The sequence below is a fragment of the Triticum dicoccoides genome, chromosome 6A, assembly GCF_002162155.2.
Source record: "Triticum dicoccoides isolate Atlit2015 ecotype Zavitan chromosome 6A, WEW_v2.0, whole genome shotgun sequence".
NCBI lineage: Eukaryota > Viridiplantae > Streptophyta > Magnoliopsida > Poales > Poaceae > Triticum > Triticum dicoccoides.
In genome coordinates this window covers 30513821-30529051 of record NC_041390.1, presented here as the reverse complement: position 1 = coordinate 30529051, position 15231 = coordinate 30513821, and the positions used below count along the sequence as shown (strand labels likewise).

General features: G+C 47.1%; 1 protein-coding gene across 1 annotated transcript; it reads right to left on the bottom strand.

Moving 5' to 3' along the window:
- Window positions 1-347: 347 nt before the first annotated feature.
- Window positions 348-3242, bottom strand: LOC119315555. The gene is made up of 2 exons (XM_037590128.1): window positions 2093-3242; window positions 348-732 (listed from the first exon to the last, which is right to left on the bottom strand). Exons 1-2 carry the CDS (start codon window positions 3240-3242, stop codon window positions 725-727), a joined length of 1158 nt encoding a protein of 385 aa, XP_037446025.1. The 3' UTR covers window positions 348-724.
- Between the last annotated feature and the right edge of the window lie 11989 nt (window positions 3243-15231).

Sequence of the window (15231 nt, the reverse complement as noted above, 5' to 3'; positions counted from 1 at the left end):
GCCGAGCCGCGCGTACTGATGCTACTTTAATTAACTACTAACACGGTAACACCACACTAACCGTATGAATCGTCCAACCATGAAAACGTATAGACAGAACCAAAAGCGCACACGGTCTTGCTATCCGGTATCCACACAAATAGCAAGACCATAAGTATGTGTGACTCATCCATGGCTTTGCATCACCCTTAAGAAAGCAAAATAGCACTGAAGCCAGCATGGTCAAATTGCCGCCTCTTTATACAGATAGCAGATAGCACCAGGCTAAGCAGCCAGTGGCAATTCAACATTCAGTAGTTAGAACTAGCTCAGAAACAAGATAGAAATTTACAACACACAAATGGAGATATCATGGAACATAAGCAGAAACCCAACATTGAAATCTCTCCGCCCGATACAGCAATCAAAATGCAAGCACACTAGTGAGAGGTGGAGTTGACAGGTGAGCTTACCACAACATGCTTGAAAAGCATTACGCATTGAAACAATGGGATGTAACTTCAACCTTTGTGCCAGAACGAATGTCTACATAAATTAAACAATATACACAAATTAACAAGTTCAGCAGACAAATCCACAAGTCCACTTCAACCTTCCTACAAGTCCACTTCACGGGTGACCGGTGCTAGGTGCATGCCACATACAGGATCCATGTCCAGCAGACAAATCGGAGGAACATACGGCCCACAACCCATTTCTGCATCTGCACCACTGGAATGCAACTCTAGATACCTGCCAAGCAAGAAATATCATCACTCATCATTCAAACAGACGTGTACTATATATTTATTCAGGAAAATCATTAGGAGCTGTTCTCATAATTTTTATATGAAGTCAAGCATTAAACATTCAGCATGGTTGAAATTGTGTGAAAAGCTCAAAAGTTGGAACATATCAGCATTATTAGACAAAACCGGAATTTGAAACAGAGAACAGCAACATGTCATTTCTAGTGTAGGGGCACACCTTTTAACTTGTAATACTAGCAGTTTTGGCTACCTCTGGTGTAATTAGTGCCTAACAGAACACTCAACACACGAGGGGCACACATGGAGTAGGAAAAACAGAAACGTCTTGTTTCTTGCTCACCAGGATACTTTTCAGAAATGTACGGGCTACATACTCACTAACAAATCAAATTTGATAAAAATTATGCAGTACAAGCCTCAAGCAAATGATCTTGCATCATCTTATAATCGATACTCCCACTGGTCCAAAATGACTCACTATATTTACTCTTCGTAGCATAACGCAATACTCTCACCACTATTTTAATGATAATATGCTAGAAAATATAAAAAATGTTATTAATGATGAAAGAAGATTTTATGATGAATCTAGTGATGTTATTTTGATCATGTGTTCGATATATATGGAGAATACAATGATGTTATTTTGATCATGTGTTCGATATGGAGTATTAAACATCCATGATGGCCAAGATTGAAGAAATTAGACCGCTCATAAAGCATAGCTAACATATAGTTTGGACCAGCCAATGATGGCCAAGATTGAAGTGTCACGCTGAGCAATTTAAAAGTACAATTGAAACAATCAAGAATGGAGAAATAACAACCAACATATATCTAGAATAACCATCCATAACCTACAATAATATTGCTGCAAGCAAAACAATGAACAGCAGCATAAGTTTAATGAAGCCATAGTCATTAAGTATTCGAACAATCGTTACTTCACTGGTTATCACAATGATGCCAAATAAGCAGGCATGTGAAATGGCATGGCAACTAGCTTAGTAAAACTAAAATATCTGCCTGAACATTTGATACTACTTAGCATGACAATATTCGCACATCTCTGAGCGGAAATAATGATATGCATGCACATGGGGACCTAAGTAATCAGTCATCTTGAGAGAGAAAAAAGATGCTGCAGCTATATGTTGACAAGGTCATCAAGAAGTAGAAGAAACAAGTGATGCGACACTACTTGCAAATTGTTAGCATTACACGAAAGCGTGTGAATATAATGCCATCAGCTAATCATCAGAAAATAAACTTTTTTTTGTTACACCACAGTGTAAAGGCATGCTAATTTATCTATTTTGAGATGTGTAAAGGCATGCCATTACCTGCAGCAAAGACACTTTCAAATGGATGATAGCAGGAAATCACGGTGAGATCGGGAAGTTTCTTGAGCTGCATTGACTCAAGATGGATCATGAAGGCGCCCATCACCGTCCACAGGAACACCACATTATTGTCCTCAGCAAACCCTACTATGAATGTGTGCGCTCTCTCCTCCGAATTAAGGGGAATTAGCTTGTCCAGATCAATGGTTCTTCCCAGCTCCCATGAAGCAACACCATCACTATTTGTCTTTCTCTTCCATAATTGGGCACTGAAGTTTGACTTTGACAGGAAGAGGAACCCAAGGCCACCACCCTCTGTCCGCAAAACTGTGAATTCATGTTTTCCTTCGGTAAACACATCGACTGGCGCCGATATCACAGCGATGCTCCGCTTCACCAAATCAAACTCGAGAATACCAACCAAATTCCCAACAAGCATCCAGTAAAGGGAATTTTCAACCAGCACAGCCGCCTTGGGCCGATAAACCCTGGTGTAAAGGCTGCTCAAGTCGACCTTGGGCAGAAGCGGTGCCGAGAAGACGTCACCCCAAACGCGGGTCTCCGACGAGTAGACGCAGGCCAGTGCTCGTATGTGGTGTATGTCGTCGTCGTTGTCCACCACTAGCAAGACCACCTGAAAGTGTTGGACGTCTCCGGCAGCGCGAAGCACCGCCCCGTGGATCGCAGCCATGTTCACATGTCCCGTGAACCTTGGGGGAAGGGCGACGCAGTGCTGCTCGGCGGTGACGGGATCCCACACCAGGACCTGTTTCCGCGACGGGTACAAGAAGAGCACGAGGCCGTGGCGGGATCCGAGGGGAACGGCCTGGTCCCCGTCGTCCAACTGCAAGGAGAAGCGCCCGGGAGGGACACGGTCGGGACTCTCCAGCGTAGGCACGAAGTAGAGGCCGCGAGTGCCCATGTCGAAGAAGCCGACGAGGGGAGGGTTGCGGCGGTGGCGGAGGCGGAAGCGGCGCACGAATCGGGGGTCCGAGATGAGGCGGCGCCAGCGTCCGCTGACGAGGGAGGCGCGCGGGAGGGAGGAGGGCTGCGGGGGGAGGCGGAGGAGTACCTCGGTGAGGAGATCTTCGTCTTCCAGTGGTGGTGTCGCCGCCGGCGAGGTGTAGCCGCCGCCGAGGGTCGCCGCCATCTCGCCCTAACGCGGTGCGGGTGTGAAGAAAGCACGATGTGAAGCGAAGTGGACCGGCCCAGTATTAAAGAGATTGAAATTAAAAAAAAATGTTAAAGAGATTTAAGCCCACGAGCCCTCTAAAAAAAGATTTAAACCCACGATATTTTGGAACACCTGCGTGATTTTTCCTTTTTTGGTATATATAAACATGCGTGCATGTACGTAGATAAATCTCACTACTACACATCTCACTGCTGGTACAACTACATACTACACCGACCAAAGTGGCTATATTTGACCAACTTACAATCACCGTGCACTTATCTTTCTTCATTCAAACATTTATATTCAACCACTACTACTATATATGCTTCAACCATTGTTGTTTTCTTCAATGCTTTTATACCTATATACAAATTTTTTTTCATTTTACTGAATTTTTGGGTCGACCACAGCCCACCAATCATGTGACTGCTGGTTGGGAGTGTGCAAATCTGGCCCGCTTGGAGGAACAGGCCTGCACGATCGTCAAAGCGCTCAGCATGTCCGTGGAGGTACGCTCAAACCGACAGTTTCCAGCAAGGTAGGATTGCCGCGGGCAGGGGAGTGGGAACGCGACTCCGAGGTTATACAAGCAAGAAGAAATTGGGTCACCGCCCACCAATTGCCACACCCTATTTAGCCCCATTGGCTCCATGAACAGAGTACGAAAGCGGTTCACTTCAAGAGCAGTTTGACAGGCATGCATCTCTCTCAAAAAGACCCTGAAGTGTGCAACAGTGAATATGCATCATCAGGGATCCTATGCTTCCTATTGTGCAGGGTCATGGTCATACACAATCGTCACAAGAAACAAAAACCACCACAGAAAATAGACATCATAAGTTTACGACATACCGCAAAGTCTCGATGCTTTGAACTTGCAGCGCCTTCTTTTGTTTGTCCCCCTGCGAACAATTAGACCGGCATCACCACTGATACAAACACCATGGGTCCACGAGAAGCAACCTGGCCTATCCCACCATGGCTTCACTAGTAGAAAAAGGGTCATTTGTCCCGGTTCATAAGGCCCATCTGTCCTGGTTGGGGAACCGGGACTAAAGGGTCGTTACTAATGCCCTAGGCCTTTAGTCCCGGTTCTTATACTAACCGGGACAGATGGGCCTCCACGTGGCCGCTCCGGTAAGCCCAGGCACAAGGGCCTTTGGTCCCGGTTGGTAGCATCTACCGGGACCAATAAGCTTCCACGCCTCAGCATTTCAGGGGCTGGTCTTTTGGACTCTGTTATGCTTTATGTTACAAATTAAATTAGGTGCTTCTTTTGCCCTAGTTCTATTTGTTTGAAAAAATAGGTGCACTTGCTAGTACACAAAGCAAGAATCGATTCCTTGTGTGTGAAGAGTTGGTATCCATGGTGTTGATTCAGTATCCTTGTGCCTAAAGTATTCAAATGTGATAAAAGTGCCATAGTTCTTAAAAACATCGATCATTATGTAGGTATACATGCATTTACATCATCATCAACACCCCTTAAAGACCGACGACACGAACATTCAAGATTGCCCAAGTCACCACAAATCGATGGGAACATTGCCTCCCACTGAAATAATATCTCGTCTTCATGAGACACACATGACGTCAAACATAAGGATGATCCCTGGCTCCTAAGCATCCGATCACAAGTTAAGTGTCACAAAATCCCAACTTCCATAAGGGGTGTGGCTAGGCAGAGGTAGCACTTGACCACCTCTCCTACCGTTAGTTCCTACTTAAACAAATTGAAATGGCTGATCCTTGCAGCATGAAAATTGCGAATGCAGTAATTTTTAAGTTTGCAACATCGTGACATAAAAATCATGGCGGTATGGCACAAAGCATGAATATTGTTGCAAAACTTAGCACACACCCATGCAACACAAGTCCATTAGTAGCAACAATTCTCGTTTGTCACAACGAATCAATGAGAAAGTCATTCGTGTGCATGCAACACAGAATCCACGAAAAAAGTCTTCAACAGAAACACAACATTTACAGTACAAATGTAAAGTCATTGCATCATGTACCTCGTGAGCTTGAAGCAAAACAAGCATGAGTTTGCAGCATGCCTAAACAATGTATTCAACATAAAAAATATCATGGACTACTAAGCTTCATATGAGGCACCGGCCTCCCACCTTCTAAATCACCAAAAGTTTTCTGTCTAAACATTTGAAACACAAACACAATGATCTCTTATTAAATGTTTGGCATGCATGCACTCTGGAATTCACCATGCACACAAAAAGGTTTCACTATAAGTTGCAAGATTGTAGTTCATGCATCTATTGCTCCGGCGAGCATCATCAACGAAGCGGGTGTCCACTCGAGCATTGTCATGTTAGCGGATGGGTGAGCCGTCCACTTCCCCATCCCACGTGGCAGCCTCAACTCTAATGATTCCATGGCAACTGTTGGTGGGCGTGAACAACCTTCTGTAGATACATGAGTGGTCAAGAGCATCCTCTCCAATGTGGGCGCGCTAGTGAACAACAGTTGCACCATGTCGAGGCAGTACTCCTGCCCAGAGAAGCCACTGAACTCCACCTCTTGGAGGCGGTCCAACGAGATCACATTATCTTTCCAGCTCCCATGGAGGTCGCGGGTGCTGCACCCCACATCACAGGGAGGACCATACTTTGGTGGTGATCCATTCAATTCAAACCGAGAAATACAATTAGTGAAATTGGAGGCATAATCAATGCTCTAAATAGCGTATGGGGTACTATATGAAACGTTAAAAACTCACCTTGTGGATAAAGTTGTCTAGTCGGAGATGCCGGAGGTTGCTGCATCGAGCCAGGAGAGTGGTCACACATGCTTCAAAGCAGTGGCTATTTTTTGAGTAATATTTTAAGGTTAGGTTTGTGATGCTAGGGAGTTTGGGCATCTCTTCCAATTGATCCTCTGCCACACTTTTCTTTAGCTTCTGTATATGGAATACATAATTCGTTAAAGGTTATATAGTACTAATTACTCCCTTCATCTCATAATATAAGATATTATTATCTTTAATATGTGAGTATATTGAATGTTATAAAAGCGTATATTATGGGACAGAGGGAGTATATGTTGAACAATCCCCCACCAATGCCACCACCACCACAAAAATAAATATTCCCACCACTCGAGCGTATATTATGGGACGGAGGGAGCAAAATGCATGAGATTAATTACGTACTTTTGGAACATGTATGCTTAGGACGTGGCGATGGATGGGACTGCATTCTTGCAGTAGTTGGATCGCGTGGCTTTGGCGTTCGAGCTGGCAATAGTTGATGTTGAGGGAGAGATCGAGTGTCTGCAGCGCCGGTGCCCGGATGGTGAGGCTGTTAGGGGGCATGGTGTAGCAGTCCATGAAGTAGCCGTCCACGTGGAGCACCGAGAGCCGTGAGGCGTTCACATCCAGCACACCCCTCACGGACAGGTCCTCCAGGTGCAGGATCTCCAGCGCACTGCCATTGAGCTGTAGCTCCGGCAGCCAGGCCAGCTTCTTGAGTGTTAGCCTTTGCAGCCTCGGGCAGCAGGAGGACGAGGACAGAAGGCTGCTGAGGCGGCCGCCGTTGACCTCGGTGAATCTTATGGCGCAGAGGGTCAGGTCCGTTAGCGCATGGAACTCGACCGTGGGCGGAAGCAGAAGGAGAGCGTTATCTAACTCCAGCGACATGGACGTCGCCCCTGTGGAACTAGGCAGCGTCAGCCTGGGCCGCAGCTCGCCCATCGTTTGCCCCGGCACCCTCTCCCTCTCTGGCGTCTGCAGGTGGAAGGCTAGGGAACTAACCGCGAGCTCCATGGCGCGGTGCAGCCAGACTTGGGCGCGCGCATCGCCGGGCCAGAGCCAGCTGCTCACCTTGAGCGTGTCCACGGAGGCGCCGCTGTTGGCGCGCCGCACCAGGACGTCATGCACGAGATCGTTATACCGCACATCAGCATCCGGATCAGCGGTACTGCATCCGACCTTGTCGAAGCGGAGGACGCGGCCGCGCATCCAAAGGTCGAGTACATACAACATTGTAAAGAACAGATGGTAACATACACACGACACGCCGATTGCACGATCTTCCCTGGAGATACCTCAAACCTCCAACGGCTTCTTGATGTCATTCTGTGGAAACAACATTCGCCAAGTGAATTACCGTTCTGGTGGAGCAGGTCAGCACATACTGATTCATGACGCGCCCCTCTTTGTCAACTAGAAACTTCATGAAGTTCCATTTGATATGCTCTCCAAATACACACAAGAAACTGGAGAAATCTTCCAGCCTTGTTCACATATAACATTACACACAAGCGTCATAAATTCATAATAGCTAGCATAAGTTGAGTGTTTAACTTGGTAACAAGTTCACGAACGATAATTACTCAAAAGCTCCACTGAGTTCAAACTACTGAAAGCAGGTGGTAATAAGCAGGGTTTATCTTCACGCTTCAGTCTTTAGAGGAAGCCCTTTCTTCATCCTCTATAAAATGGCAGCAATGAAAAAAAAAACTAGTGAAGAACACAGAATTTGAATACAAGATGAGTTCACAGTGATGTCGCATATTCAACACTTCCAAACACATGCAGTGCCTCCAAAAGACAATAGAGATAGAGAACTGCAGACGACTGACATCCAAAAAAGGTGGCTGATGGCGAAATATATAGTGACGGTACAGGACTGAAGTTTTATTCCAGTCCTGTTACAGAACAACAAGGGTTCTTGATTGCACAGTGGTTCAATTTTCAAAATCAGCATCTTCCAAAATACAGCATCTTCAAGGTACTTCAGAAGATAATAAACGTAGAAGAAACAATTAGTCAAGTGTTGCCACAAAATGGTTATTTACCACACAGTTATGACTTATGAAATTACATCAAAGCTGTCTCTTATCCTTTCCTCCTCTTCTTTTATCAGTTCTTCGTCCTCAACTATCTGCACCCAAGGAAAAAACACATAGTTAACATTGACGCAGCAAAAATATATATGCAACTGTGGAAGACAGACCACAGATAAGTAACATTGAAGATACTAAAACGCTAGCCAGTACATAGATCACCATACAGTGTTATGGGAGACGCGCCACTGCTTCTCATTACAAGGACCAAAACCAATTGGGAAACGAATGTCCACGTGGCCTCCTTTGAATAAACCAGCAGGGGGGTGCTTCATATCAGTACTTCCATTGTTTATACAGCCATGACAGATAGCTTCATCATCTAAAGACAGGTAGGAAATTTGTCATTTAAGTGTCAGATAACTAGCCTGGCTCAGATACAACGAGAATAGCTGAATAAGTGGCAAGAAAATGCATGATTGCAGCACCTACAAATGGCTGTGCGTGAACCAGTTGGATTGCGATATTACAAACATAAAGCTATGTATGCTATAAAATGGCATGAAGGGCAGACAAACAGGTCAGCAGTAAGGGCTCCACAATAAACCAGAAAAATATTCACAATTATTATATATTATATCTAAAAGCTAACTTCAAACACTTCCAAAAGTGCCTAATTTGACATAAGCGTGTAAACTGTCCTCGCCGTCAGCGTTAACCCCACAGAAAATTTCAAATAGTATTCCAAAAATGCATAATTTGAGATAAGAGTGTAAACTACGTACCCTTGCTGTCAGTGTTAACCCTAAAGAAAGTGCTGATATAATATCCAAGCGTATGGTTCTGATCACGTGCGACTTCAGCGAAGAACAGATTGGCACTGCCCGCATCAGCAGCAGCTCCTTTAGTCTTCACAGTGATATTGAGATGATAGTACCATTTACCGACTCCTTCGCAGATTGCTTGCCAATGAACAATATCTTTGAGTTCATCTGCACGATCCTAGAACAAGCATGGATTGGATCAGTAATGTTGCATGGACAAAGCAGTGACAATAAAATACAACACAAGCCTGGTAGCAGGACAGAGTGAAGGCGAGCGGGATGGACAGAGAACCAACCGTATCATCGTTCTGCTTGTCCAGTAAAGCTACAACCAGTCTTCGAAGCTTCTCCTGTTCCCTGTTGGCTGTCTGAACCCTTGTACAGACCTTCCTTGTACCATCCGGCCAGTAAAGAAATTCACGTATGACACGCTCCTTGTGTGGAAGTTCGTCAGACCTAATTTTAGATCAGAGCGTATGATTAATAGATGTCCTTTCTTCAGATAAGGTAAACGATTTTTCTTTCTTTTGAGAGAGAGAGAGAGAGAGAGAGAGAGAGAGAGAGAGATCAGAACATTACATGGCAATGCTATTGCGACAAGCATAGGAAACAACAGCACACTGAACATCATCAAGGCTCTGGAACGGCCCACCCAGAGGAGGATACGTGTGAAAAACTGCTGAACGATCCATTCTGACATAAACTGGTGTAGGCAAACCGGGGTCTCTCCAGGCCAAAACATGGTTGGTGTCCCAGGGCTTTGGAAGCTTGCAATCGGCAGGCTGGGTCAAGTGTAGAAGAATGGTTGTGTGCTATGCTAGAAGATATATAAATACATGGGATCTCAACTAGATGGAGAGACAGATAGACAGAGCAAAAGCTTTTGTGTCATACTCGTCGAGCTGCGGTGGTCCATGGGAAGCGTCAGGCTCAGACATATCTTCGGAAGATGGCTTTTCCTCACCAGGCAAATCCCTGAAACGGAAAAACAATCCTCTTTTTTGTCTTAATAACAACTGATCCGAGGCCTACCGGCGGGGATGAAGACGGTGATTTTAGGGTTCGGGCGATTTGCTTTCTCGTGGGGTGGGGTGGGGAGGAGGGACGTCCCGGCAATGTAATCGGTTTGGTTTATGCCGCCAACTCACCCTACCAAAATATTGGTCACGCCAAATCCATTGTTTGGTTTGTTGCCAAATACGTATTTGACTACAATGAGTCTTTTCTTCCTTCCTTCACCGATTCTTGCCAAATCTTTGGCCAACCTGGGCGATGGAATCCCACCCAAATAATTGGCAATCCAATATTGACACATACAGGAACCAGAAATATCCTAAGTACATGTTCATGCGGGCTCTGACGGCCCATGATTGGGCACCGACACGGCCTGCAAATAATAGGCTTGGACACGTCCATTAGTTTGTCCACACGAGCTTTCGTCAACTATCCAAATATCTGGGAAACCCTCAAAAAAGATAATCTAACTATCTGGGAGCATCCCCTTAAAAAAATCTGGAAGCATCACCTCAAAAAAGAAAACTATCTGGAAGCAGCCATCAACTAAAATAAAATTGGAAGCAGCCGGCCAAAGGATTTTGCAAAATACACGTCGATGGAGGTCTACCAATTTTATTTTATTTTTGTGGGGTGAAAAGAGTTTTATTCAAAATTATAGAGTTACGGTGCATAGGCGAGTATTCCTCAATACATGGAAGCCCTACATGTGTAGCCAAACAATAGTGCTACATTCAGTATAGCTATACCTCGCTAAACAATCTGTCACTCTATTAAAACGATGAAGATTTTGCGGAATAAACTCATGAACCTCTCGTAGGGCAAGAATCTCCAACGCGAGATGTCCACATGGAGACCGGATTAGTGATCCATCACTGAAGATAGTTATGGTCATGGACGAGTCCGACTGCATAATGACCGAAGTTCCGTGTGTTGCAGGGCTAGCGCCATGCCCTACATCATAGCATGAATCTCTGCTTCTAACGCAGCATTGCAGTGAAACAAGTACATGTAAGCCGCGAAGATTATCGTTCCATCATGTTTCCAAAGTATCATGTCCGCCGCTTTAGTGCCGTCCACACTTGAGAAAGCACCATCTACCGAAAGTCCAACCTTGTCCATTGGCAGGGGTGTCCATGTAAGAGGAGTGTCTATGGACACAGGTTAACATCAACGGCGAGGTTGGTCCCCTCTTCCCTACCCTCTGTGGGGTGCGCCAGGGCGATCCCTTCTCCCCGTTCCTCTTCAATATGGTGGTTGACGCCTTGGCCGCCATTCTTGATAAGGCCAAGGCTGCTGGTCACATTCGTGGGATTACCCCCCATCTCTCGGGGGGCTCCGGGATATCCACCCTGCAGTATGCTGACGATACGATCATCATGGTCGAAGGCTCGGAGACGGACATCGCCAACCTCAAGTTCCTCCTTCTCTGCTTCTAACAAATGTCGGGCCTCAAGATCAACTTTGATAAGAGCGACGTCATGATAATGGGATATTCCCCCTTGGAGTCTCAGGCTATCGCCAACCGGCTGAACTGCCGCCTGGGCTCTTTCCCCACCTCCTACTTGGGGACCCCTATCAGTGACTCGCGCCTCTCTGCCGCGGACTTGAGGCCTGCTATTTCTAAGCTCCAATCCCGGTGCGAGCCCTGGCAGGGGAGATGGGTCTCTAAGGCGGCCCGCACTATTCTTATCAACTCTTCTCTCTCTAGCCTGCTGCTGTTCCTTATGAGCTTCTATAGCCTCCATGAGTCCCTTCATAAGGAGATTGCCAAGATCCAGTCTCGCTTCTACTGGGCTGGTGAGCATGATAAGCAGAAGTACCACATGGTCAGCTGGCCTGACATCTGCAAGCCCCGGGAGCAGGGTGGCCTGGGTATCATGTGCTCCAAGCGAATGAACATCGCTCTCCTCTCCCGTTGGCTCTGGCGCATCGCCCAGGGCCAGGGTGGCCTCTGGCTGGACATCATCCGGACTAAATACCTTCGGGGTCAGCCCCTTGCTTTCTGCCAGCGATCGGGCGGCTCCCAGTTCTGGCAGTCCATTGTTCAGCTTCTCCCGGTGCTGCGCATTGGGACCTCCATCTCGGTGGGTTCTGGCCTCTCGACTCTATTCTGGTATGACCGTTGGGCGGGTGACACCCCCTTCGCGGCTCGCTTCCCTGCCCTCTTCTCTATTGTAGTTGACCACATGATTTCCGTCAATAGGGCCCTTCTTGATCTGGGGCGCCTTGCCTTCCGCCGTCCGTTTGGGCCGGCGGAATCCGCCGCCTGGCGTGAGTTGCTTGATTGCGTTGCGTTTCATGAGCCGCTTGTGGATGATAGGCCGGACTGTACCAGGTGGAGACTTGAGCCGTCGGGCTTGTTCACCACCCGGTCGCTCTATGCGGCCATCGCCCCTTCCTCCGCACCCCTCCCCTTATCGATGGTCTGGACCGCCCGGGTTCCTCTGAAGATTCGCATCTTCATGTGGCAATGGATCCGTGGTAGACTTCCGTCTGGTGTGGAGGTCCGGAAGCGCAATGGCCCCGGCTCCGGTATCTGCCCTCTCTGTGGCGTCCCGGAGGACTCGAACCACATCCTCTTCTCCTGCATCTCCGCTCAATTCCTTTGGAGCTGCTTCCGCGAGGTGGTCGGCGGGAGTTGGTGCCACACTAACTTCCCGGACCTCTTTGCTGAACTCCAATTGTCCCCCGTGTCCATTCGCCACATTAGGTGGCTGCAAGTTGGGGTCCTTGCGTGGACATTGTGGACCGTTCGCAATAAACTCGTGATCCAGCGCGCTCCCCTTCGTCGCCCTTCTGACGCCCTCTACAAATTCTCGGGTTTCTTGCAGCTTTGGCGGCCGCTTAGTCGCTCCTCGGACCGTGACGCCATCTCCGCCTTCATCACCGACCTTCGATCGATGGCCGTCCGCATCTCTCCGCCGCCGCCGCCACCACCGCCGGAGCCCGATTAGCCCCTTGGTGTCGGGTGCGATGTGTTGGTGTTGTTTGCCTCTTTTTTGGGCTTGTTGAGCTGTGCCCTCAGCAGAACCTTGGTACTTTTTCGTGAGACTTGGGTGTGTGTGTGTGTGAACCTGTGTGGTATGTATGCTCTGTGGCGGTTGCTTTATTTATAAAGCGAGGCGATAGCCTTTTTCGGTATGGACACAGGTCTCGGCATCTCAACTTCAATGACTAGGGGTATTTTTCCTTTGAGCATCTCCTCCGTTGAAAACCTACCAGCATGATCAAGGGACTGCCAATAGCTTCGTAGGAATTCCAGCGAAGTAGTAACGGCAGGGGACTTACTTTCCATGCACAGTATCATTGCTTAGCTGCCATATACGCCAAATAAGGACTACCATGTTGCATACATATTGCTGGCATCCATCAAGGACATAAAGAAGCCAGTCCTGACCAGTATCCCGCAATGACTACCTGGCCGGAAGTGGCCAGACCAGACGCATACAATCCCATAGCCGAGCGCATGATCACAACTAACTACTCCCTCCGTTCCTAAATATTTGTCTTTCTAGACATTTCAAACACATCCGTATGTAGTAGTTGTTTGAAATGTCTAGAAAGACAATTATTTAGGAACGGAGGGAGTAGAGTTGGAAACGATGATTCAGTATGCACGCCACACATGGGACACGACGCCCTCGTTTGCAAATGATGATCCGATTTTCCTTTTGTTGTCGCCAATGCTCTCAAGCTGTCAAGCATGCCTTCCATGTGCAAATTTTCATTTTTTTTGTGGAACCTATGCTTGCCATAAATCCCACAACCTCCTCGATCCATCCAGGTTGGAACTAGAAGCACAACCTCCAAAATGCGAGACGGTGACCACTTTCAACAGTAAATACTCCCGTCCACTCAGGTTGCCATGCTATAAAATCGTCTCGTTGCCTTGGAGATGTACGGATGTTTAAAATTTCTTGCACATCCATTGGCCAGAAATATTCAGGTCCCCACCGCACAATAGCATGGGGCTCACTCAAAAAGGCATTTTTGTCACAGGCTACATGTAGCCCTTTAATTTTAAAAAATCAAATGTATTTTAAATACAGTTTTAAAAAATCTAAAAATAAATCTCGATGTAGCAAATACTGTATCCTACAATTGTGCAAATTTTCAAATCAGATTTTATTTTTTGGTATTTTGGACTATGTAAAAAAAAAGATAAATTCTGACAAGATTTGGTGGTGCGCCATTCAAACACCAGATTTACATTTTTTTTCCTTTTTGTGTAGCGTAGAATACAAGGTGTTTGAGATTTGACAGGACTAAGCAACTGAGCAGGCCAATTGTGTTTGTTTTTTGTGAATCAACCTGTGGTTGGATGGTGGTATCCCCAGTCCACCAAGGTTCAAGTCCTGGTGCTCGCATTGTTTCTGGATTTATTTCAGAATTTCCGGCGATGCCCTTTCAGTGGTTGGAGATGTTTTCGTCGATGACGAGGCGCCTACGGTGACTTTGTAAACCTCAAGATGATATGCCAGATCAGTCTCTCGGAGGTGCTCATAGGGGAAGGGTATGCGTGTGTGCATTCATAGGGATGAGTGTATGCGCGTATGTATGAGCGCTTGCGTGTGTTAAAAAAATTATGTTTGTTTCATCTAGGGTTCTCTGGCGATGGGCGATTCTGCGCCGCCGCCGCCACACCCTGGAAGGAGTCCATCCCCGCCACATTTATGATGTCCTTGTTGCCACGAGTACGAGTCTATGTTAGCCCACGCGGGCTACTGCCATGTTCCCCACGGCATGCAATCAACTATGGTCGGGTCTTCTAATACCCTGGCAACCGTTCCTCGAGTCTCCAAACCCTCGTTGAGCGTTGCCAGTCCTCCTGATCCCGATCCCAACCCAGATCATCTTCGTGTTCTTGAGATGTGGCGGGTTGCGTTCGCTGTGGGGGGTGGGGTGACCAAGGGGGGTCCGGTGAGGATCCCGCCCACCCGAAGCCCTATGGCGGTGGCACGCTCGTGATCCTTAGGCGGGTGGCAGTGAACGTGGATCCGGAGGAGGCTGCACATGAGGATAGCAACTGGGAGGGGCCGTCATCTTAAGGAGGACTGTCGGGTGGTGCGGAAACCTAGATCGGTGGAGAAGTGGACATCGACGACGTGGCGTTTGTAGCTGTGGACTTTGACGGCGAGGAGGAAGAAGATGTGCATGCAGGCTGAGGTGGGCTGGAAGAAGCTCATGAGCATGTACATATCGCATAAGAGGCCTAGCGCTAAAACATTATCAGACCACTTTGAGAAAATTTGGCAGCTTCGCATCGGAGTTGAGTTCAAGCCAATCCAGAAAAATTACTTTGTGATCTCTCTGTT